General features: G+C 37.5%; 1 protein-coding gene across 3 annotated transcripts in view; it reads left to right on the top strand.

Moving 5' to 3' along the window:
• The window catches only part of SYTL3 (synaptotagmin like 3), a 32,624-nt gene that overhangs the window by 8,191 nt on the left and 944 nt on the right, over positions 1–23,489 (top strand). For all 3 annotated transcript variants that reach the window (XM_039387414.1, XM_027751457.2, XM_039387415.1), the window contains 13 exons: positions 33–248; positions 1,584–1,648; positions 4,217–4,268; positions 5,685–5,757; positions 6,686–6,758; positions 10,124–10,248; positions 13,904–14,047; positions 16,755–16,933; positions 19,132–19,234; positions 20,480–20,650; positions 20,859–20,958; positions 21,583–21,691; positions 22,567–22,772. In XM_039387414.1, coding sequence (XP_039243348.1) covers positions 33–248; positions 1,584–1,648; positions 4,217–4,268; positions 5,685–5,757; positions 6,686–6,758; positions 10,124–10,248; positions 13,904–14,047; positions 16,755–16,933; positions 19,132–19,234; positions 20,480–20,650; positions 20,859–20,958; positions 21,583–21,691; positions 22,567–22,772 — 1,616 coding nt within the window. The remainder of the gene's footprint in view (positions 1–32; positions 249–1,583; positions 1,649–4,216; positions 4,269–5,684; positions 5,758–6,685; positions 6,759–10,123; positions 10,249–13,903; positions 14,048–16,754; positions 16,934–19,131; positions 19,235–20,479; positions 20,651–20,858; positions 20,959–21,582; positions 21,692–22,566; positions 22,773–23,489) is intronic.

Raw genomic sequence — 23,489 nt, 5'->3', positions numbered from 1 at the left:
TCTTTTTTCTTTCTTTTTACCTGGGGGGTTAGGAAACTGAAACTGCATCTACAGCAGCTTCGGTGGAAAGGGGCAAAAAATGTAAGCCATGAATATCAGGAGAGATCTTGTGCTCGCTGTCAGAAATCTCTCGGGTTGTTGATGAACAGAGGGGCAGTGTGCAATGGCTGCAGTCATCGAGTGTGCTCTGAATGCCGTGTCTGCCTAAATCCCTGCCTTTGGAAATGCACCATTTGTTACGCTCATGGGTAAGAAACTTTACTGGTTTGGATAAGTGCTCTTTTACACTGGTCATCCAATGGATGCCCACTGGTTTTTTGCATCTGTTACTTAAACAATTAGTGAAACAAAACCTCTGGCGTAATGAAAATGTTGGCTGGAGTCCTGGTAGCAATGAAATCGGTGGGAACTTTTGCTATACTTCACATAGTCAGGATTTCCTTTCCTATGTTTAGCAAAATGGATCTTCAAGGTAAGCCAGAGGTAGTGGGGCAAAGATGATAGCAGCAAAGCATAGCAACAGTCTAAACCATAGAGAGAACTCCTTCCCCTGACTCAATATTGAACCAGTGCATCCTAACAAGCTGCTGAAAGTGCTGTGCTTTGTAGTATAGCCAATTTCTCGATAATTTCCTAATCATTATTTTCTGCCTTTTACTACAGGAGTGAGGAACCTGGATTGATAAATACTAAGTAGTCATGTTTTATAAAAATTTAAAAAGCAAAAAAACACTATTAGGATTTTCTGTTACTATATATCAAGATATTCCTTCATAGTCCATTCTATCTCTTAGAATCTTTCTAAACCAAATATTTTAGAATATTTCCACTTTTGATGAAAAATAATATGTAGGCAAAGAATGATAGTTTTGGAAATTAGTCAAAAGCTGTTCTGGATGATATATATTCCTGTACAAAGGGTGAGGATTTGGATGAAAATTTACTTTATGCCAACACAAGATTAATCCACCACCTCACTCTCTCTGAAGGTGGAAAAATGAGATTAGAATAGTGGGAAATATAAGGCAAGGTACTGGTCTTAAACTAAACAAATTTGTACTAGTTTGAAGTAATTTTCTACAGTTTGGAAGAGAGTTATAGTTTATAAAAAGACAGCTCAGCGCTCCCTGATAGCTGCCCCAAGTTCTGCTTGGAACCATGTCCTCTACCATTGACGTTCCCTGCTTCTCAGAGTAGGCTGCAGCTGTAAGCAGTCAGGATACCAGGCAGCACAAGTGCCTGGGCTGTGTTGCAAGTTGATTGTATAGACTGGAATGGAGCTGGGACTCCTGGCTTCAGAGCAATGCCTAGAGCAGTACGTATCACTTTCCATGGGCAGTCCTACATAGCAGAAAGGAAAACAAACAGAAGAACCTCAAAACTAAAACAACTCCCTCCCAGGGATATCTCCCCTCTGGTTTTTTCAGACACACAACAAAACTGGTCAATGGATTGAGCAGTCAAGAAATCTTAGTTTTATGGTAGGATTGAAAAAGGTTTTTGTATTGTTAAATAGTTACCAAACATTTGAAGAAAGGCACCTGGGAACATGATGATTCAAATATCTTTTCATTGTTTTTCAGAGATGTTAAAGTAAAGGCTGGTGAATGGTTCTTTGAGGAACGAGCAAAGAAATATCCAGGTGAAGGTAATCACTGGAATAGACCATAAGCTGCTATGTAATATGTAATCATCATCTAAGTGAAACACAGAATGTAGTCTGCCACTGTATTTAATGTTTCTTCCATTTGATGAGAGATGTGTCAAAAATTGCCATTCAGTGCATCTGTCTGTGCACTAAATAAAACATGAACACAAACCAGCAGGATGCATTTTAAAGTATAACTTATTTTGTTTGAGTAATAAGAAAATTGCTGACCATATCACTTTGAATTATTGAGTGTGTAAGACTTCTAAGAAATACAATGACATAAAGCAAATATAGAAATGTTGAAGTATAAATTCAGGAAGGAAATGATCTTGCATCCATCATTTGTCAAAGTTAAAACTTCAGTTGTTTTCACTGAGAAAGTTCTAAAGCTGAAAGAAATGATGGAATGGAAGAAAGAAAAACATATGTAGCTATAAATCAACAGAGAGCTAAACACTTACTGTTTTGTTACTTTCAGGCAGCTGTGCCATTGCCTTGTGTTCAGTCTTTTCAGTGCCATCAAAAGTACAAAGCCTTACAAGAAATTATAGAGGATGTGGATGGATCGCTCTGTGGGGAATGTGTTTTGTCAGCCAAGGGGGTGTTAGTTTTTATTTCACCTACAATAACTGGTGGAGAGGATTTCTTTCCTCTTTCCCTTGAAGTGCCACTTCAGATAGGCAGCTGTTTTATTTTGTGCCTGAACATAGTCAAATGATAGAGTTTCACTTCCAGTATCTGCATTACATCTAGATTAAGAGTAGTTGGAGAAAAGGAAGGAACTGGGCTTTAAATATGTCTTGGGAAACTTGAATAGGAAGAATTTTATAAGTATAAGAAGGTAATCAGTCAAATTTTGGGTAGTAGGTGTTCATGAAAGACAAAAAGTAACATATTAAGAAACTAAACTACAGCTCCTGCTAATAAAATTAATTTCAAATTTGAAAGATTTCACTGTAGTCCATTCTAGGTAAGACAATTTCTGATTTTAATGTATTAGTTGACTGATCTTTAAAACCACAATTTTATCCAATTACCGTTATTAATAATTTCCCCTCGATCTTTTCAGTGAGTCTAAAGCTGGTAATTTTATCAATCTCTCTGTTATTGAAGGTACTGTCTCTTTTTCCAGCAAAATAAATGAGTCCTCACTTTGAATTATCAAAGCTTTGTGGGTGCTTGAAGCATTTTGCTTAGTTATACTGTTGAAGTCACAAGGATCTAAAGATATACAGAAGATAAACCTGCAGGGAGAAATATGTTTTGTTTAGTTCCTTTGATTAGACCAACTGATATAATTAAAGAGGTTAAAAAAATGGCAAACTGAAACACAACAGCCGTTGTGCATCCTTCAATCCTGGAGAGACAGTGCCCTCTTTTGGTTTGAAAATACAGCGTAACCGAAATATTCACTGGAAAGTAAGTTTAACTGAAAAAAAATACATATTACAGTGAAATTTTCTCATGTTACAGACTAAAATAACCCAAAGGGTGACATCAGTATGCTTTTTATTAATTTTTTGGTAGCTTCTACCTAAAGAATAAGATCAATATTTTCATTAAAGTGGTATATTGCCTTTAATGGCTAATAAATTTAAAATCTAAGATAGTAAATATTACTTATTAATAATAGAGCATGAATAATGGAGTCTTGATTGAAAGCTGTAATACTGATGAGCTTACTATTATTTCTATCACCACCAAGGTCTACTACTTTTATGTAAGCAATGTTATAGTTAATGTTATAGTTAATGCCATCTTTAGCAAAACGTGGATTATGTGCTGCTTTCTGTATTAGGAATTATTAGTAATTAAAGATACTCCAGATAATTTCAGTCGGTCATTTGTAACATGCTTTTAGCCATTCTTTGTGTTTGTGATCACCTCGGAACAAACTAGAGTTTTATGAGTCTTCATTCTTTGTGCCTGATGAAGTGCTTGCTCCTTGGTGTTCTTTACACCTTGTGACTGCTCACCTGAGGAATGTGACATGGTTGTTATTTCCCTGCAGGAATAGTCTTAACAGAGGATTTTGCTCATGTTTGTGAGCTAGTCAAGCATTTTTATGGGTGGTCAGGTCTCTTGTAGGAAAAGTGAGAGGAATTTTCATGAGATGCAAGAGATGACCATGTGCCTGCTCTTATAGACATTTTTAAGCTTTCCTTAGTGTTTGAGTTTTGTGGCTGAAGTGTGTTTTAGTGCAGTGGGCCGGTGCACTACCTGCCTCCTGGACATCAGGAGGCTGAGAGCACTTAGCAGCCTGTAGGAATGGGCCTGTTAGCATCTGTATGTGATTGTCCTTAGGATTTGGGAAGAGTTAGTCTGACTGTGTCACCTGTGAGAGGTGAAATCACCATAGTTTGTGACACAGGAGAAACTTGTGTTGCTTGGCATATATGCTAATGCATTAGGTGGGCATTGATTTCACTCCTGACTTATACGTGCATGAGTTTCTGTAAATACAGGCCAGTTCCTGAAAGGCACTGATTTTAAAAAGTGTTATACTGGCATTAGTAACTGCTGTTGTTGCTAAATGACCTTTGGATTTTTTTTCCTCCTTCACAGGCAGACATGAAACAGTTGGTGCAAAGCTCTTGAAATCTTATCAGAAACTGAGGTAATACTCAAAAGGACAAACGGTCCTAGGACACTGAGATTTGTATAGGTGATATATTTTATGTTATAAACTAGCCAACAGTTTGTATTTTTTTATTATGAAAAACAAAATTCGACGCTTTTGGAGTACAAATGACAAAAACGTAGAAAAATTGTCACTTTTATCTGTCAGCAATCCATAGAAAAGATCTCAAGTACAACAGAGTACTATGTTTAGAGTAATAGTGTCTTCCTTGAAATGAAGGTACATCCATTATTTTTATGTGCTTATATTTTTTGCATAACTGTTTATACCATTATCTGTTAAATTTGCACAATACTTTTAAATGATCATAGATGAACACTATTTACTAATTGTCATAATAGCATCGTTATTGATTCAATGGGAGATATTGCTGATATGACAATTTTAGAATAAATAGTAGACAGGAAGCTCTGTATTTAATTAGACATTTCCACTAACCAAACTTTAAAAAAGTAAAAAGTCTAATTTAGAGTGAATACTTTGACTAGAGGCTAAAGCATGCCCATAGTTAAGTTATTACCAGTGATATATAACAAACAGTCTGCTTAAACTATATGGTATTAAAGTAACCCTCTTCCTTAAAACACAATACCCAACCACAACAACAAAAAGAACCACCAAAAATAAAACTAACGAACTAAACCCCCTCCTCCCCCCAAAATCCCACTTAAAGTAAGATATATAGAGATGGTCTCAATTTATTATAATTATCTGGCTAGGCATAGCTGCATAAGACAGAAACTTACAGTCAGCTAGATAAGATCCTAACCAGAGCTTGCTTTTGCGTAAATGTGGTAAAACTAAAAGAGAGTCAAAAAGGAAGTTTACCAGCTGCCTTGAGATCTGTGATTGTGCTGTGATAACAGAATCAGTCAGATAACAGTTAGATTCTTTTTCACAGAGCAGCACTATTTACCACAGATGGAATGGCAGGAATGTTGTAAAGGTCCTCTAACAGCTCTGGACTCAGGCAAGGAAGGATGCTTTCATTATTGTAAATAAAGATGACTATTTTCTGAAAAAATTTCTGAAATAGAAATGGGATGTGTTATACAGGAATTGTGTTTTAGAACTCAGAACACAGATTGTAATACTGCTAGCTGTATAGAAGTTTAGGGAGTCTGTCCTAACTTAGGTCTTCCTGGTAGTTCTAATTCAATAATTTTACCTAGATCAGCCCACAATTAAGAAGATAGAAAGGTAGACCTAATTTTTAAGAACAGGCAACAAACCTGTGCTGCAACCCTTAAAGACACAGGATGTCAACCCAGATTTTTATAGTGTACAGGAAAGACCATATAATAAAGATACTGTGCATGGACATGGTTTATTTATCCATCTATTGGCATAATATATTAAATGTTGTTAACTGTTAATCTCTTAAATTTCTAGTAAAATTTCTGTCGTACCTCCAACTCCACCTCCTTTCACAGAATCAACAGCAGGAATCAATGTGATGGTAAATGTACGTATCTGCAAAATATACATATATATATACTCACCTCGTAGAGTTTCATTCATGTGTAAAGGCCAGCCACAGAAACGTAGTAAACAACAACTGCTATAACATCACACTGCCATATAAACGATACCTTATGTTCTTTGTCATTATTTTTATGCTGTGTTGGTACCAGGAGAGAAAGATTAGAGGCTATGAGGGCTGTTTTCAATTAGTTTTCAGTTTTTAAGGGAAGTGTTCAACCACTCTTCCTGACACTGGAATACTGCATATGGTTTTTGGTGCCTCACTATTGGAAGACTGGACTGGGATCTCCTGAGCTCCCCTCAAACCTGAAGGGATCCCATGTTCCTAAGATATTCAACAGTTATTTATAAAATGACCATTTCATGTGTCACTTTCATTATTGAGTGAAGAACAGTGAATTTGATGGTTGCCTTTGCATTACAGTTTCTAGTGGACAGAATAGTAGGACATGGCTCAGAACGCATAAAAGTTGCACTGAATTACTATTTCGGTTCATATTGGACTGGATCCTCAGGTCTGTTTTTTAAGCCCATTGCAGTTCTGTAAACAGTCTTATGTGCATACCTGGAGTTTGACAAAACTTTGATTCAGAGGCACAGGAACATCTGTAATAGATAAAAGTATTAACCACATTACAACAAACTGGTGATGTAATTAGCTGTATTTATGAAATTGCTGTGTGATCTTCCTACAAGGAGTTCCACTTATATGTCAAAGACTATGGAACTGAAAAGATTACTTTCCATCTTCAACAGCTGACAGTTTTCAACTATGTGTATGTATGTCCTCAGATATATTTTTCTACAGAAATGAGCAAAGGGCTGCAGCCTTACCATCTGATATAATCATGGAAACTTTAAAATGACAAATGTTGTGTTTTCTTACTCATGGCATCTCCCATTTGCAGGAACTTGGAGAGTCTAAAAGGTTTAATAAATCTGTGGAAAACTTGTTTTTGTCTCTCACAACGAACATAAAAAGTAAGTAGCTTTCACTGTTTTGTCATTCTATAGTAATGAAGTCAAATGTTTCAATTTTTTGGCCACAGTGTTGGCCAAGAAATAGTTATAAAACAAGGATATTGAGTAATGGCTGAAATGATTAATGCTAAGGCTATGCCAACCTGAAAAATAATATAGTAAATCTAATTCTCCTTCAGTATTCTGCTAGTTTTTAAATTTGCTGATTATATCAACCCAGAATAGCTTTCCTGTAAAGATGGAAAAGACTGTAGTATACAATCTTTAAGTTTACCAGGTTTTCAGATGCAGTGTATTTAACTCATGTTAGCACCAAGTAATAACCAATTTCTGCTGTATTGATCTTCGTGTTTTCTGTCTGACTGAACCACAACTGACTGTCAAAGAGTCTGTTATTTAATGGAAGTAGAGTTTAATATTTTCGTTTACTGGCAGTTTACATGAGGACTTCCTTCCTCTTTCTCAGTCTGACTAGTTGAGTGGGTTTTTTGCAGTGCATATTTCTAGGTGCTGTCCAGTCTTAACAACTCCTCTTTCATTCTGATACTTTTGGTTCCTTCCATTCTCTTATGCTGCTTGTTCCTTGGGCTGCAGACTGTGTGTGCACCTCTAAGACTAACTACACTAAGGACAGCCAGGCAGTGTGAAAAACAAAGGCATCAATGACCAGAGGAAAACCACTTCTGAGTCTCAGCAAGATTACAGAGGCTTGCAAATTTGCATGTATTTGAACAAACCTTAATATTTTCTTACTGGCTTCAACTTATACAACCCCACATGTGAGACCAGACCTGAATAAAACTGGCTTTAGTGCCTTTTTGCCTTTCCCCCTAACCTCTTGCCTTACCTCTTGTTTGGTCTTTCCTTTAGCTTCTTCTACCCACCCTAATGGACTGTTTTCCTTTAACTATGCAAATTCAATGTTGCATCTGCGTGAACACATATTAAAGCCGTGCAGAGACACAGTGACTGTTGCTCCACACAGAAAAATATAGGGTAGCATAGGACACTATTACTGGAAGCAGACAGGTGAGGCAGCACTGAACTGGGTGCAAAGTAATTTATCCAGCTTTCTGATAGTTTGAAGCCTGGTCATATCCCACAGTTACTGGTAAAGACTGTCAGGACTGCAGCAAGCTAATTTATCAGTTCGCTACTACCACATGGAAGATCCTCCTCCACACACATCTTTTTCTTCTTTCCCTGTTTCTAGCCTTATGCTGCTGTGACTTGACTTAGCACTGGTGTTTCTGGACCCCTCTGGAAACTGGTTTAGCTAATTTTAAGGGCATAACGTTAACCTGGACAAAACATATAGATACTTTTCTGCTGGTTTAGTGAGTCAATAGGCTCAAGGTAGGACATATGTGTTGGAACATGTACAGTGGAGGGTACCATGTGGTCAGGAGCCAGAGATTGAGGAGGGAAGAGCAGTGGTTGAAGAGGGAGACGGCAGCTACTTGTTAGATCGGCTCAGCTGTGTGAGAAACCCCATGCAGGTGATACCATCCTCAGTTAGGGTAGAGCGGTTCGATTTGTGAGAAAATAACAGGCTGTTGCAATCACTGAAGTCAATAATTAAAAAGCATTGGAAGTCTTACGAAGAGAAAGAATTGGATTTCTTAAGAAACCAGCTTTTTCAGACAATATGGCCTCCAGTGAAGCCTGGTGCTGTGCTGATAAAAGCATTTGGTCACATGTGTCTAAAGTTAGCACTCTGTATCTTATCTAGATAAAAATGTCCTGGTTTGCAGAGGTATTTAATACATCCCGCTCCTGTGCACTGAAGTAAATAAACACGGAGAACTTCGTTATGCCTCTGATTCTATCACTGGAGCCAGGTGTGTGTGGGAGCAGTGGGAACAAAGGATTAGCGAGTGCAGCACAGAACGGCCATTGTACAGTCTGCTCTTTATGCTGTTACCTCCTGTTCCAGCGTGGCTTGGCAGCAACAGGAGATTATAATCCAATGGTTGCCATTTGGTGAATGTAAAATGAATTACTGGCTGTAGTTTTATTTGCAGTAAAAAGCCATCCTTGGCTCTAGAGATAGTGTCCATCTTTGCTGACGTTTGGGTAGAGAAGCCAAAGGAGGAATAGATATGAAAACTGAACATTCATGTTTCTCACAATAACCTGTTCTGTAACCTGTTCATTTTAGGACAGTGTAAGGCAAGCTGGTGTTTCTGCTTTGCTGCTCAAGATATTCAGATTGTATCTATTCCATTAGAACTCTCACTCTCTTTTATGATCTCTGATTTCACTGTGTATTTTAAAAATTGGGTTTCATTTACGGGGGTGGCTTAATTGAGCCTGCATTTGAATAGGTCACATGGTTCCTTAATGATGTACAAAGAGTACAGTAAACATCTGAGGACTGATTGCTGCTAAGAACAAAACTACCCCAGAGTGTCTTTTAAAAATCACACTTGAGTCCCATTGTTTTTCAATACCATCACTGTCATATTGTCTACTGTGTGGAAGGTTTCTCCACAGAGGTTCATGTTGTGAGAAAAGTATTTATTTCTTCTGTATGAATTAAACATATGATAGTCTCTCATGAAGAATTAATAACTTTTAAGTGGTACATGAAATAGCTATCTGGGATTAGCAACAAAGTGTCTGCAGCTAAACCTGCTATTTTCAACTTCAGAAATCATGGATGAGTGCTGCCCTTCCCTTTAAGTGAAATTCTGAATGTACACTGAGGAATAAGAAGTGAAAAGTGGTGCATTAAATGTCCAGTTGTCCTGTAAATTTATTTGACAATAAACTAGATGTTACTGAAGCACTAATTCAATAAGGTACTTAAGTACGGCTAAGCTTATCTGTATGAGTAATGTTATTGAAGTCAATGAGGGCTAGTCATGTTCTTAAAATTATATGTGGTTTGGGAACAGAGTATGTAATATCTCTCCTTTCATACATATTTTGGATAAATTTCTAAATATTTTCCAATATGCTCTGCTTTCTGATTTTCATTGTCATATTGCTTTATGTTGTTATAATGATCTTGCTTTTATCCTGAACCAAACCAAACCAAACCACTTTACAAATCAAGCTATACATACGGACTGTAGTAGCTATTTCTGCAAAGAAACTGTATTTGATGGCAGTAGTTCTGATGATAGGCAACAAAGAGTAAAATTTCCAATTGAAATAGCAGGAAAGATTTAGGTATAATTACATAAAGTATAATTACATAAAATGTGACAAGCACTTGTCTTCCCATCTGTTTCTTACTCTTAGGAGATCAACACTAAAGTTGCAGGATAAAAGTTTGAAAGCTACAGAATTAGCCTATAAATCTACAGGATTGCTTGCAAAGTTTGTTATAGTGACTTTTCTCTTTATTTTCACTTCAGAAATCTCAAAGTCTCAGAATGATATGACTGACAGATGTGTCCTAACCACAGACTTTGGGAAGAATGTGGAAAGAAGGTGGCAAAGAAGGAGCCAGTCTGACACTGCCATCAACATTACAAGCAAGGTATCCATATTATTATACACTCTCTCGAACTGTAAGAACTGTTTCATTAATGAAATATCTTTGTGAGAGCAATGACTTATACAGTGGAATTTTACTTTTATTGTATGAACAGAGCTTAGCTGATGTTCACTGACCATGATCAGAACTCTGATTCTCCACAGGGTTTTTGACAGAGTCTGCACAATTGATTTCAGTCCAGAGTTGAAATGTTAGACTGAAATTTTTACAAAGACCTTCATATAGAGAGGGAGGGGATGGGTCATTTTGCTCTCGGGTGTTCACAGGCTCTCTTGAGGCAGATTTGATGTCTGCTCTATGTGATTGTTGGGCTGCAGGGATGTACTCTGTCTTGCCCTCTTCCTGTCCCTTTTGCTGCTGAACAGGACCAAGCTATGACCATCCCAAAACCATCCTGGCAATCTTTGAGCATTTTTGACTTGGCAGGGAGAAAACATTGCTGTTAGTTGCTGTGCAACTTCCCCTTTCCTTTTGCTTTGGTTACAGTCTCTAACTTTCAGTGTTTTCTTGAGAAGTTTGAGAAAAATCCAGTCATCTGTTTTCCCACAAATTGTGCAGGGCTGAAGATGATGTCACACTTCTGCTTTAAAGTTACACTGAAGATTTTGTTTTGTATGCTTTCAGCTCTCAAGTGACTGAACTTTGTCCACACTCGGTTTTCCACATAGTGGGTACTTATTGAATTGCCTTGTTCATCTGAACGAGGTAAATGTGGTCTGCTAAGTGCCTGAATTAGATGCTGAGAAAAGCTCTTGCTTTGGGCCAGACCTCCTGGCACACATTACTCACAGCTCCCTTGGTGCACATTGTTCACTTTCCTCTGAAGTGTCAGGTGCTGTTAAATGGAAGAGACAGGATATCAAACTGCATGGACTGGCAGTCTGAATTGGCCCAGCAAGGTCTGTGAACTCTGTGAAATTAGTTCTGGTATTTTTGTATGAAATTAAATTATGAACAGAATTGGCTTTCATTGTGGCAAGCCACATTTCAGTGTTAACTTTATTCCACAGGCAGAGCATTGCTCTTTTAAAGCATCGGAGTTGGAGATAATGTGGATTTCAACTATGCTACATCTCACACTGATCACAAAAAATCTGTCATGTTAAAAAGATGGATATGGACTCTTTGGCTTGAGAAATGTATTAGTAGAAGATTCCAAATTATTTATGTGGGGTTTTAATCGCCCCTTTAAAGATTTAGGACTTAATTTATGTCCACACTTTGCATTGCAGGTTTTGAAAGATAGATTTCAATGTTGTTTGTGTGCCAGAGCACTATTTCTCTGAGCCAGGAACCTTTTGTTTCATTTAAACCACTTAGACTATCCTTAAGCTAGAATTTTAATTTTACTGGAATTACTGTTGATTTTTTTTTTGTAAACGTAATTTTTGACATTTTAGTTTTTTTCATGCTAAAGGAAATTTTACTCTTCTCTTCCCACACTTATATGATGACTTTTTGTGTTGTTACTGTGCGTTTAAAAACTACTTTTAATTTCTGTCAATGGCACTATTTATTATTCTTCAATTTATTTTTTTTCTTTCCCATCTTTGTTTTCCTTTAGTAAGGGTAGCTGTTTATATCCCTACTAGAACTATACCTTAAGTTATGGGACAGAACATATTTTAAATTACACTTGCAAAACAACTAATTACATTTATAATGAAATATGATGTAGAAATCTTACTTGTTGTGCTTTCCACACCAGAGAGAACTTTTCATTATCAGAGACTGAATCAAAACAGTGGATTTTTCCCCCTGGAAAGTGTGTATTTTTCTCTTGGGAATGACTGTAAAGTAATAGCTGAATGTGCAGTATATAAAACTGGGGCACTACTTCAGTCTCAAGAACATTATCTGTTTCTTAGATAAGTTTTCTAAATTTGTGATGTGTTCAGAGCTTGATTCCTCCAGATTAAAGTTTAAAGACATTGTATTTAACCTCAGTATTAGTGAGAAAACCCTAATGCAATAGCAAAAAACACCAGCCAGTGTAAAATCTGGATTTGGAAAGTTAATTGAATAGTGTTTTCAAGGGCCTCTTGTCATCAGAATCTCTAAGTTTATTAAGGGAACTGCAATTATACCTGCCTTCCTGGGGGAACAAGCAAGCATGTGCAATGTGTGGAAGCTGTTTGTGGTGCATTGGTAGCTGTGGGATACCTCTCCCGTGACATTAGATCTGGGCTACAGGGGAGTCTCGCTTGTGCGACCTGATGCTAAGTTTAGCACTGGTAGTTATGGTGCCTTGTCAGTCACTTATTGTCTGTATTATACAACCAAAGTCTTCCTGATACAAGTACAAGCTAAAATTCAGTGTGTAGTAGGCTGTTGTGTTCAGCAAATTAAATCTGTGGTGGTTTAGGTTTTATAAGGCAGGAGGCAATTTCTGTGCTGGGAAATACACTATTTTGGTTTTGTTTGGGGTTTTTGAGACTATATTCTCAATGCATTTTCTGTCTCTTTCCCTCTCACAAGGCAACATAATTCTTACATCTCTTCTTAAGGTCAGGCAGTTATTACACATAACAGTATCTGTGTGTCATCATAACAGCATTATGGTTAGGATTTTGCACATCCTGTTTTTTTCAGAAGTAATCTCAATATATTATCTCATCTGTTGTCCTCATTCTTTAGTGCTTTCTGCTGACTGTGCAGAAGGGGCTCTCAGGTTTGTTAAGTATATATTACCTGTTTCTTTTATACAAAAAAGTACCAATTCTTTTTGTTGATTTTAGTCAGACTGTATTCTTTCTAGTCTTTCAGGTAACCTCTGTTACACAATTTGAAAAAGAAATTATTTTTTTATATTCTAACCATATAAAATTTCTCTCCTCACTCTTTTTGGACCCACTGAGCTGTGAACATGTTTTTCATAGATTGTATTATCCAGGGAAAGTGGTGTGCCCGAATGAGCTAAAATCTAATTTCAGCATATTTCTAGCCATATGTATTAATCTTTTGGCACCTCTTTCTATTAACTGTTGTTCTGCATAACAGAGGGGGCTGAAGAAAAATCTCAAGGAGTTTTGCTATATCTATCTATCTCAATTTTTCTCAAATTTCATGGAAAAATTGGAAAGGTGAATGGACATAGTCAAAGCAAAGTCAAGAACACCTTGGAAATTTAAGCTTTTTCTATAAACAAAGTTAAATATGAACTTGTCTTTTTCTATTTTCAAGTCCCTTTCAACGTACATTCATTCTTGCATAGGTAAACATGGGCATGTGTCATACATATTGCAAAATACTATTTTTCATTTCCTGGAGGCAAGATTATTGTTTTTCTTCCAAAATTACTGTTTTGTTAAGGGCTAATAAGGCCTTTTATTAGTATATTACTACTTTTGGTGTATTATTAGTAGACTGTTGTTAATAATTGCTGTGGTAGTGATCATTACATTAGCTAGTGGTATGCTGATTTTAGAAAATTATTAATATAGTGAATGTACTACTAGCTGGAAGGAGTTATAAATCAACATTTAAGGTACTACATTATCTTTGAAAGTGTGCCACCTGCATGACCTTGATCAGAGTCAACTGTAGCTATTTACTGCATTTTCTTTTGATAGCTTTCCTGAAGGAACCAGGACATTTTCTTTATCTTAAAAAAAACTACTTTCTGAATTTCTTACAGATGAAAAGTACACCCAGTCTGCAACAGCTCATCACTGGGGCCCAAAATGACAGTGAAATTCTGACAAAAAGTAGTTGCAAGGAGGAAGAAGACATAACAACCAGTCCCACAAGCGATACGGTTTTCTGTGATGGCAGAAAACATGTAAGTTAAAGGATGAAAGACCTAGAACAGATGCTTAAAGGGAACAAATATAAAAGCTTGTGCAAAATGTTGGTGTATTTTAGATTATATTACAAAATGAAGGAAGAATTTTACTTGAGTTTGTATCTGATGAAAGACTGACTGCCTTTGGCATGGTCCTCATAGTAACACTGTGAACTTTCTGAAGCATAAGCCAAATCAAATTAATAATGGATAATTGATAGATGGATACATCAATTAATAGTGAATAATTTATGAAGCGGCTTCTTCTGAATTTTGCAAATACAACTAACATTCTTCCCAATTTATATTAAGGTTGGGATTATGAACATAGTACTTTCTAATCTAATAGTTAGCTTTTTCTCTTCAAGCTTCATTTAACAGAAGGGTTTTGTCAGTCTGCAAGAACTGTGGTATTGGAAATGTCAGTGGAAATTCAAATGTCAGAATGTCAGTGAATGAAGAGGAAACTGACAGTGATGGAAGCCAGAGGAGCAGTTCATAGGCTTAGGGCATGATATTGAATCATCCTCTGACGGATGGCATTTTGAATACTACAGATGAGAGAGAGGGAAGCTGGTTATAAATGAATTCAGCACATGCTTTAAAGCCCCTATGATTAACTGTGGAAGCTAATTTCTATGTATTAGTGACAAGGTTAAGCAGGGTGAAGTATCCAAAGAATTCATGACCGACCTTGTAAAATGATTTAGGGAATCAAAATTAAACCAGCCTGCTGGCTTTACAGAGAAGTATAAACACACACAGGGACCTTGGTGCTCTCTGACAGTTTACTGCACTGTGGAGTCTGAGGTGTTAAGCTGACAAGTGGGTAATAACTTGTGGATTATATTTCTGATGCTATAGACCATTTGAACTGGTCTATAAAGGGCTCAGGCTTAAAACTGTAATATTTTTACTATCTTGTAAGAGGGGACAAATTCCATTAAGCTTCTCTTTATGGATAAGTACTGGATGTTGAAGGCCACTCCATAAAAATGTGTCTTCCAAAATATCAGATGACATTGCTTCCAGTCATGCCACCAGAAGTACAATACATGAAGTCATTGCTAAATCCCTGTTCGCTGAACAAAAAGGATGGTGACTTCTACATTGAATGTATGTGACACCTGAGCAGGTAGGAGAGGTGTGGTGATATTCAGTCCAGAACACCTATCCAGCCTTTCTAAATAAATAAGGTGTTCTGTGGAATAAATATTAGGGACTTTCACAGAACCTTTTCTTAGGACATGAGCTAAGACAAAACTCTTTGTATTCCATTACCATAAAGGATTTTGGTGGAAAATAATAATTTTCTGGTCAAGTGAATAAAAACATGTCAGTGAGTGAAAGAGCAGAGCAAAGCAAAGCTGCAAAGGAGATTGATTACACTGATAAACATCTTATGGAAGGAGCAAGATTACATGCAACAAGCATCAGGTCAAAAAAGTCCTGACACTTCTTTTGACTTCCTCAACAAGCACTTGGCCCTTCTTTTGTCATGTATGTGTGTTACTTAGAGTTTATAAGATAGAGTAGATAGGTGCTTTAATCTAATGGATCTGTTGGTGTGAACTGAGTATTTGGCATGCTGCACAAATGAAGAAAAGTATCTACATGGAAGAGAGATATGATCTTATAAACACTACTCTGCAATCTTAGCTGCTGGGTTGTGCAATTCAGAACTCCTTGGTTAACCAGTCCTGTGTGGGTTGGTGTTTATTTTCAGAGGGAGGAGTGATCTAACACAGATATCTTAGCAATCTAGGGCAATGTTGCTGTGAGACTAATCACAACAACAATTGAGTCTTCGTGACAAATGCGATGTAAAAAATTCCTAGGGCTCACATTAAAGAATATCATTATAAATGAATGGAGACCAAACCATTTTTAGTTGATACGTTGTTACAGTGAAGGCTACATAGCACCATAAAGTTACATGTCTGGGCTGGGCCACAGAAAGCATTACAGTCTCTTCCTTCTTTGCCCTGTCATGGCTTCTGTAGTGCTGGATGCAAGTGGTTTTTATATATGTGGATGGACAGCATCCAAACCTTTGCCCCAAAGGTGAAAGTAGATTGAAAGGAGAACAAGGTGAACTAGGAGACATCTTCTCTTAGCACCAGAATACAACAAATAGGAAGTCTTCCTATTTTAATCTTTCCTGAATCCTACTGGTCTGCAGTACGAAGTGTGCAATTTTTATGTGGAATTGAGGCATCTTGTAAAGTATTTACGGAATGTGCAGGCCACTTATGTTTCCTTTAATACACGACAGAAACTAATGTCTCAGTGGTGTACTCTACTGTGTGCTATGTACTAAAAGGAGTCTACTTCAATGCTTTGTACCTTCTTAGATTTCAGGGGTTTTTTTCAATCCCTTTCAGACACCCAGTTTTCTCATGGGAAGCGACATAGCAGTTTTATTCTAAGACAATTTCTAGATCTAGAAGTTACTTAACAAAGCAATTTCCAAGCCTAGAGAGCTTTGCCCTAGAACAGGGCAAAGCAGTAGTTATTGCAATTACAGTCATAATTTTCAAGGCTGTTATGGAAGCAATGGAATGTTTTCTACAGGTTACCTTACATTTTGTGATTTGCAGTAGCTTTACAGTAATGTCTATAAAGATACTGACTATTAAAGGAAATAAATGTTTTTTCCTGTTTGATCTGACACTCATTTTCCCAAATGTTTGTCTTTTCTTAGGGAAGTTTGTTTAGTCTTAACAGCACTTGCACTGAATCTGGCAATTTTGGCAAAGCTAATGTCACAGGAGAAATAGAGTTTGCCTTAAGATACATCTTCAGAGCTTACATCTTGGAAATTTGCATCAAGGGATGCAAGAATCTGGCTTATGGAGAAGAGAAGAAGAAAAAGTGTAACCCGTAAGTATTTTGCAGAGACGGAGAAAAAACATAAGGAAAATATTCTGGTTTTTTGAGATACTTACGCATGTTGTGATTGAAATGGATTGATATATGATGGTATGCCATATTGGCACTTTCAAAACCTCCAACATACGTACCAGGCCTTTGTACATATACACACTGCAAGACAAATACGTTTCATACCAATGCTTATTCCATTCTTACAATTTTCTGCTAGGAATTGTCCCTTTCCCTTCTTGTGAGCAGGCAGTTGGGTATCTATGTTGTTGATGAGTACCTTTGGACCTCAAGAATAGCTGTTCAGATTTTAGTTCTTAATATGTAAGTGGCTGAAATATGTAAGTGGCTGAAACATGAGATGACCTGTTCCTAATATGTCTGCTGACTCACTGTGGGTCACTGGGTGATTGCTATACTACTTGGGTGCTTTTATCTTCTGTAATAAGAGTAGAAATTTCAGATGCTGCAATGGATCTTAAAGTCTAAGGCTGCTTAATAATTACGTATCATTGTAAGAAGAAGAAATATTTACTTCTGTAGATAAAATATGCCATAGAAATTTTTGCTGGACAGTTAAGTCTTGGTGATTTATCTCTTTATTGCTTAAAAATGCTCTCTGACCATGCAGCAACCACTGATAGAAAATCAACAGGTAGAATACCTAACTACCTGTTCTTGTCCCTGCTGTCACACCGCGTTTGAGCATTTGAGTGACCATGTTGGAACTGAGGACTTGCAGTCACCTTCACCCAGAAGGTCGAGGGCTTTTGCGCATCTTGCAGAGAATAGTCATAAAGACAAGCTTGGTGATGAGCAGTGCCTTGCTGGAACAGCAGCTTGTGGAGCAGGACAGTTTGGGAGTACTTCAGAAGTGGGTCAAGGTTCTTAAGTCCCCTGGTAATTAAGCCAGGCAAACAATTACAGGAAGGCTGAAAGGCAATGTGGGAAGTGTTGTGTAGTAAACGTTATGTTCTCTATTGGCACATATTTATATATTTCTGTTGGTTTCCAAGCCAACAGAAAAATTATAGTATACTCTCTTAACATGCTTGCTGAAAAGCAGACTTTTAACTGATGTTTAAAACCTGTTGAATTACTTAGCTTATTTGCTGTTTTGAAGTCTGACTGGCTACATTTTAATTAAATTGATTTGGGGTCACAGAAAAAGAGGCTAAAACTTCTAGGACTTGTGTATTTTAGAAAGTAGTTTTATCTATGAATAAGTTCAGAAAAAATAGGGAAAATGTGTAAGTTTTGCAGCTATGATATGAAGTACAGCTGATTTTTATTTACCCGGCAAGTTAATCAGAAGGCTGTTTTAGAATTGGTTTAAATCATCATACGTGAAATATATACAACAAATACAGTTTAAAAATATTTAGTATTAAGTAAACAATCACTCCTTTCCCTGACAAGCCGTGAGCACTCTCTATGGCTAAAACTCCTAAGTTTTGAAGCCATAACCCAATTACAGCCCACTGAACTGATAGTAAGGAGAATATTTAGGTATTAGTGTTCACTTGACCTACACATGAGAAACTTTGGGTAGGAATCATTACTGCTGGATTTTGGTGCAACTCAGCTTCCAGAAACTTTTTTTACTGGTTTTCCTTGAATCAATGTTAGGGCAATTTTGACTGCTTTTAGACAATCTCCCATTTTCATTCTAGTGGCTGCTGGAACAATTAGCATTTTTAAGACTTATGAATTATTATGTATTATTTATGTGATAATACCTTTTTTGCTACATGGTACCCGGTGTTGTGAAGACAAGATATTTTCTTTATGAACAATCAGCAGTGATCCTAAAGTTGACTGAGGTTTTTTTTTTTCTTTGAGCACATAATACGCTGTTTGTTTTTGGCATAAAACTGTCACTAAACCCGGAAGGTGATTTCTTTAGGGGCTATTTTATCAGAGGCCAAGAGTACAAAACCAGAAGATTCCTCTTCAGACCCTAATCCTTTCCGAGTTACAATGGAATTGAAACACATTAGCAGAATGATACACAGGGTTCCTTATAGTCTATCTGCTTTTACTGAGAAAAGATATAAATCACATTTTGCCATTTTGTTGATGGAAACTTACAAAGTCAATTAAATTTTTTTTAGAAATAAGAAAAACTCCTCTCATCTAATTGTTTTCTCCCTGCCCCTTCTGATCATTTTCAATGTATCTTTCTCTCTCTATATAAGGTATGTTAAGGTTTATTTACTTCCTGATAAATCTCCTTGGAGTAAGCGAAAGACAGCTGTCAAAAAGAGCACAGTGGATCCAGAGTTCAATGAGACTTTGAAGGTACGGTTTGCAACTGTGTTGCTGCTAAGTGTGCTTTTCTATGGTACAATCCTGCAAGTTCTGAATCGACCTGATAGGGCAAATTAAGGAGTTACTGACAATAATAATTTTAAAAATTATGTTTTTTCAGTCCAAATAAGAGAAAATGCTTTTGGAGTTGCAACAGTAAATGGCAAACCATTAGAAGAGTCTGCCTTTGTCCAAGAGAGCACTTTTAATGAATACCAGTGTTGTTCTGAGTTACCTTGTGGCAAAAGCAAAGTGTCTTCCATAGACATGGGTTTTTGTACGTTCAGGAACTGAATTCAGCAAAAATGGTCAAAAGTGCATAGCACTGTTACAGGTGAACTCCATCATGCCACTGAGATCCAGCTTGGTGGGATTCAGCTGCAAGTTAAGGTACCTGCATTTAGAGGGAGTTGCATGTGTGAGAGCTGGGTAAGTGCTCCTGGGAATCACTGGAGCCCAGGGTAATTCAGGGTGATTAGCCACAGAGCCTACACCCAGCTTCTGATTCAACAGCCTAAATATGGATAGCGATTTCCTTGCCTCTCCATTGCCTTCAGCTTTCAGTGCAGGTCACCTATGGGCTGGGTATCATGTTTGCCAGGCTCATGTGGGTATATTAGATACCCACATACCATATACCATGTGGTATATCAGATACCCAACAATGTCTCAAAGGGCTCTAACTATGTTTGGGGAGTGGATCAAGGCTTTAATTAGTGATCACCTGAGTTACTTCCTTGCTCCTGCTGACTGCATTAAGTAGATGTCCACTGAACAGGATGGGAATTTCAGCGCCATCATTAGATGTCTTAATCTTGAACTGGCCTCCAGAACAGCCAAATTCTGCTGGGAGCGTAAACAGAAACAGAAAAAAAACCCCAACCCCCAACAAAAACCAAATCAAACCAAAAAAAGAAAGAAACAAACCAAAAAACCAAACAAATGAAAAAAAACCTAACCCAGCAAAAATGGTCAAGATTTATTTAAAGTTCTGAATTAAAAATCAAAATCTTTAGCAAGGCAGGTCAAGGTATTCCTGGAATGTTGATATATATTTGAATGAGCATTATTTAGCATTTAAATTGTGGGGTAATATGCAGATTGCAAAGCATACCCAGACATCATGGTTCATATCTGCCTTCAGCCATGCTGTGCCTGGGCTTCCTGTAAGCAGGTCATGATCGTGGGCTGCATTCATCCTGTGTATTGCTCTGTAAATGCTGTTTATCTTTCTAGTACAAGATTGAATACTCCCAGCTGCGAAGTCGGCAACTTCAGATCTCTGTGTGGCATGCGGGAGCACTCAAATACAGGGTGTTTTTGGGGGAAGTAGTGATTCCACTGGCAGCATGGAATTTTGAAGAGGACTCAATGCAGTTATTTGACTGGTATCAACTCAAACCCAAGGTAATTCTTATTTTTTGTTCTTAATTTTATTTTAAGAGAAAGATGCTGTAAAGGCTATGAAAAAGATCACCCTTCTGAGATCATTGAGGGAAAAATGCTGTCAATCCAGCCCATTAGTAAGATGTGTCACAAACACAAATAAGCCCTGACAAAGATGTGTAAGAGAATGATTGCAGTAATGCAAACTTCTGTATGTCCCTTTCTTAAGCTTGAAAAGCCTGAAGATGATCTTACCCAGTACAGTGGTGAACTCCTCTTGTCTGCAAGACTCTTGGTACCAGCCCAGTATAAAAATTTCCAGTTTGAAGGTATAAAATGTTTCAGCATTCATAGAGGTCTTTTCCAGTGTAAATGGTTCTATGATTCTGTGAATCCCTTGGCTAGAAAAGAATTGATATCAATGAAGGACTGGCAATGTGTCCATGTAATATTCCTGTATGGGATTTTTAACAGCTACAGAAAATGGTGCTTTGTGGTGTATTAATTTTTTCTTTTCCAAATGACCCCAAAGTTATCAGCTTACTTTCTTCAATTCTTCCTCCCTGTGCAGGCCTGTGTATTGGGTCTCTGCTTTGTACCTAGAGCTGTGAGAGGAGCAGTATCACACCATGGGTTTGGCTGTTTCTCCTGCTTCTGACTGTTCCAGAAAAATGTTTCTGTGGGTACTGTCCTGTGTTGACATTTCACAAACACAGCAGAAAGCTTTATCTTTGGGACAGAAATCACAAAGCAGCCTGCTACTCATTGCTTGGTTTTCTTTGTGTGAATCATACACTGTACAAACATGTTAAAATCTTTCAAATATTCCTAGTACAGCTTTATGACTCCTTATCTGAGTAGTACCACTTAGGCATTCCCCTACTTATAGCAGCATCTTAAGCTATGAGCTGAACTGACTGGGCATTTCATGTAATAAGGGTTCCCTTTTTCAGGAAACAAAGACCAAGGAGTTCCCAACTGCCAGCTTCAGATTATGATATTTGGGGCTAAGAACTTGCCCATGCTGAGACCTGCTGGAGTGTTGAACTCCTTTGTTAAAGGGTATGTATGAGACCTAACACTACAAATAGGAAATGTCACATGTTCCATGCAAACGTATGTATTAACATGTTTTCATCAGCAGACTGCATTTGAAACTGCCATCGTCTACACTTAGACTTCCTTGTAATGGCTTCATTTGAGTGCCTGCAGAACAGCAGCAGTTTGCAGAGTGGTGACAGGTCCCACCTGCCCTCTTGGTCTTGAAATTTAGAATTTAATGATGTCATTAAAATTTAGAGTTCACTAGTTTAAGTATATGCTTTTAGATATTAGGAGAGGAAAAAAATTTGCAAACAAATACAGTATCGTCATTCCTAGTTTCAGCTTTTGCAGAATTAAGTAAAGCTTGGGATACATTGAAAACTTTTATCCTCTTCATTCCAGACATTTTGAAAGAGAAGGGACTGAATTTTATTTCAGTATGCTGAGTAGCTTGTATGTGGGATCATTTTACTTTCCTGTTGTCAGGCATCAGATGCCATTAGAAATATGATACTGGGGTAAACTTACATCTCATAACACTATTTTACCTGCTGTGGCACCTATCTTTGGTGAAATGGGTGAGCATTTTAGGTACTGAAAGACAGGTTTTAGGCAGTATTGAATAACAGCACGTGAAGTAAAGACTCCTTCAGCAGTCAGTGACTGCAAAGTTAAAGCAGACCAGAAGAACCCACTTGCACTCACATTAATGACAAGCAGGAGAAGGTGCAAATCCCAAAATAAACACACTAGCACCATGTTCTATCTTGTACTTAACCTAAACTTTTTTGCTCTTTAAGGTAAAACAAAGAGCCTTAGTTGATTATTGCAAATGCTCTGTTTTCTTGTTGAGAAATCAGTAACTTTGCTGAACTCTTATTTTTTTGGGAAAGTTGTCTTATCCTTCCAAACCAAGCAGAGGTAAGGCAAAAGTCTCCTGTCCTGAAGAAAGAAGCCTATCCTCAGTGGAAACACTTGTTTGTCTTTGATGGTGTGACCCCAGCTCAGCTACAGCAATCATGTCTACACTTGACTGTCTGGGAAAAGTCAACTTTCAGCTCAAGTGATCGATTCCTAGGAGGAACCAAGCTCGGTACAAGTAAGTACTTTACCACTAAAAGTTGAAGGTAATTTGGGGAAAAGGTCTTTTAGTTTACATCCTAAACAACAATAATTATACTATGCTATTTATTACCTGCTATCATGTGCCTATACATGCAGTCCCAGCCTCTGTCATAAGCAACTTGCAGTCTTGGGCTTTGATCCTGTAAGGACTGATGCATGTGCTTTAATTCAGGTCTGTGGGGAAGCTCAAGGTTTTCAGTGGAAATTTTCAGGAAAGCTATTTGTTAACATGGTGACTTTTGAGGTCAGAGCCATGCCAAGACAAGCACAGAAATGGCCTGGCTCTAACTCCACCTAGAGCTCTCTGTATTTTTAAAGACTTATTCCCTTAACTGTTTTTTATGAATTGGCTAATTTTAAATGATTTCTCATCAAAAGAAAGCACAAGAACTAATGATCTAGTAGACTCCAACCTTGCTTATGTTTGTGATTATCATTTTACATCCACAAATCAATCCAATCAATGAAATACAGAAGGTGAAACTTGCTCAGAAGGGGCTATTGCATGTGTGAGTTTTGGGCTCTGTTCTAACATAAGAGCAAACTTTCTTTCTGAAGGCTGAGAAATGTTTGAGAAACATCTGAAAAACCCTCTGCTTGCTAAATAGGCCCTGTTTCCCTGGTAGTTGAGCAGGGAAGCATTATCATAGAATCACAGGATCATAGAAACAGCCGGGTTGGAAGGGACCTC

The sequence above is a fragment of the Pipra filicauda genome, unplaced genomic scaffold (assembly GCF_003945595.2).
Source record: "Pipra filicauda isolate LSUMZ 115617 unplaced genomic scaffold, ASM394559v2 scaffold55_size4083901_pilon, whole genome shotgun sequence".
NCBI classification, from domain to species: Eukaryota; Metazoa; Chordata; class Aves; order Passeriformes; family Pipridae; genus Pipra; species Pipra filicauda.
The sequence above is the reverse complement of the archived record's forward strand: the minus strand, read 5'-3'. Positions and strand labels throughout refer to the sequence as shown.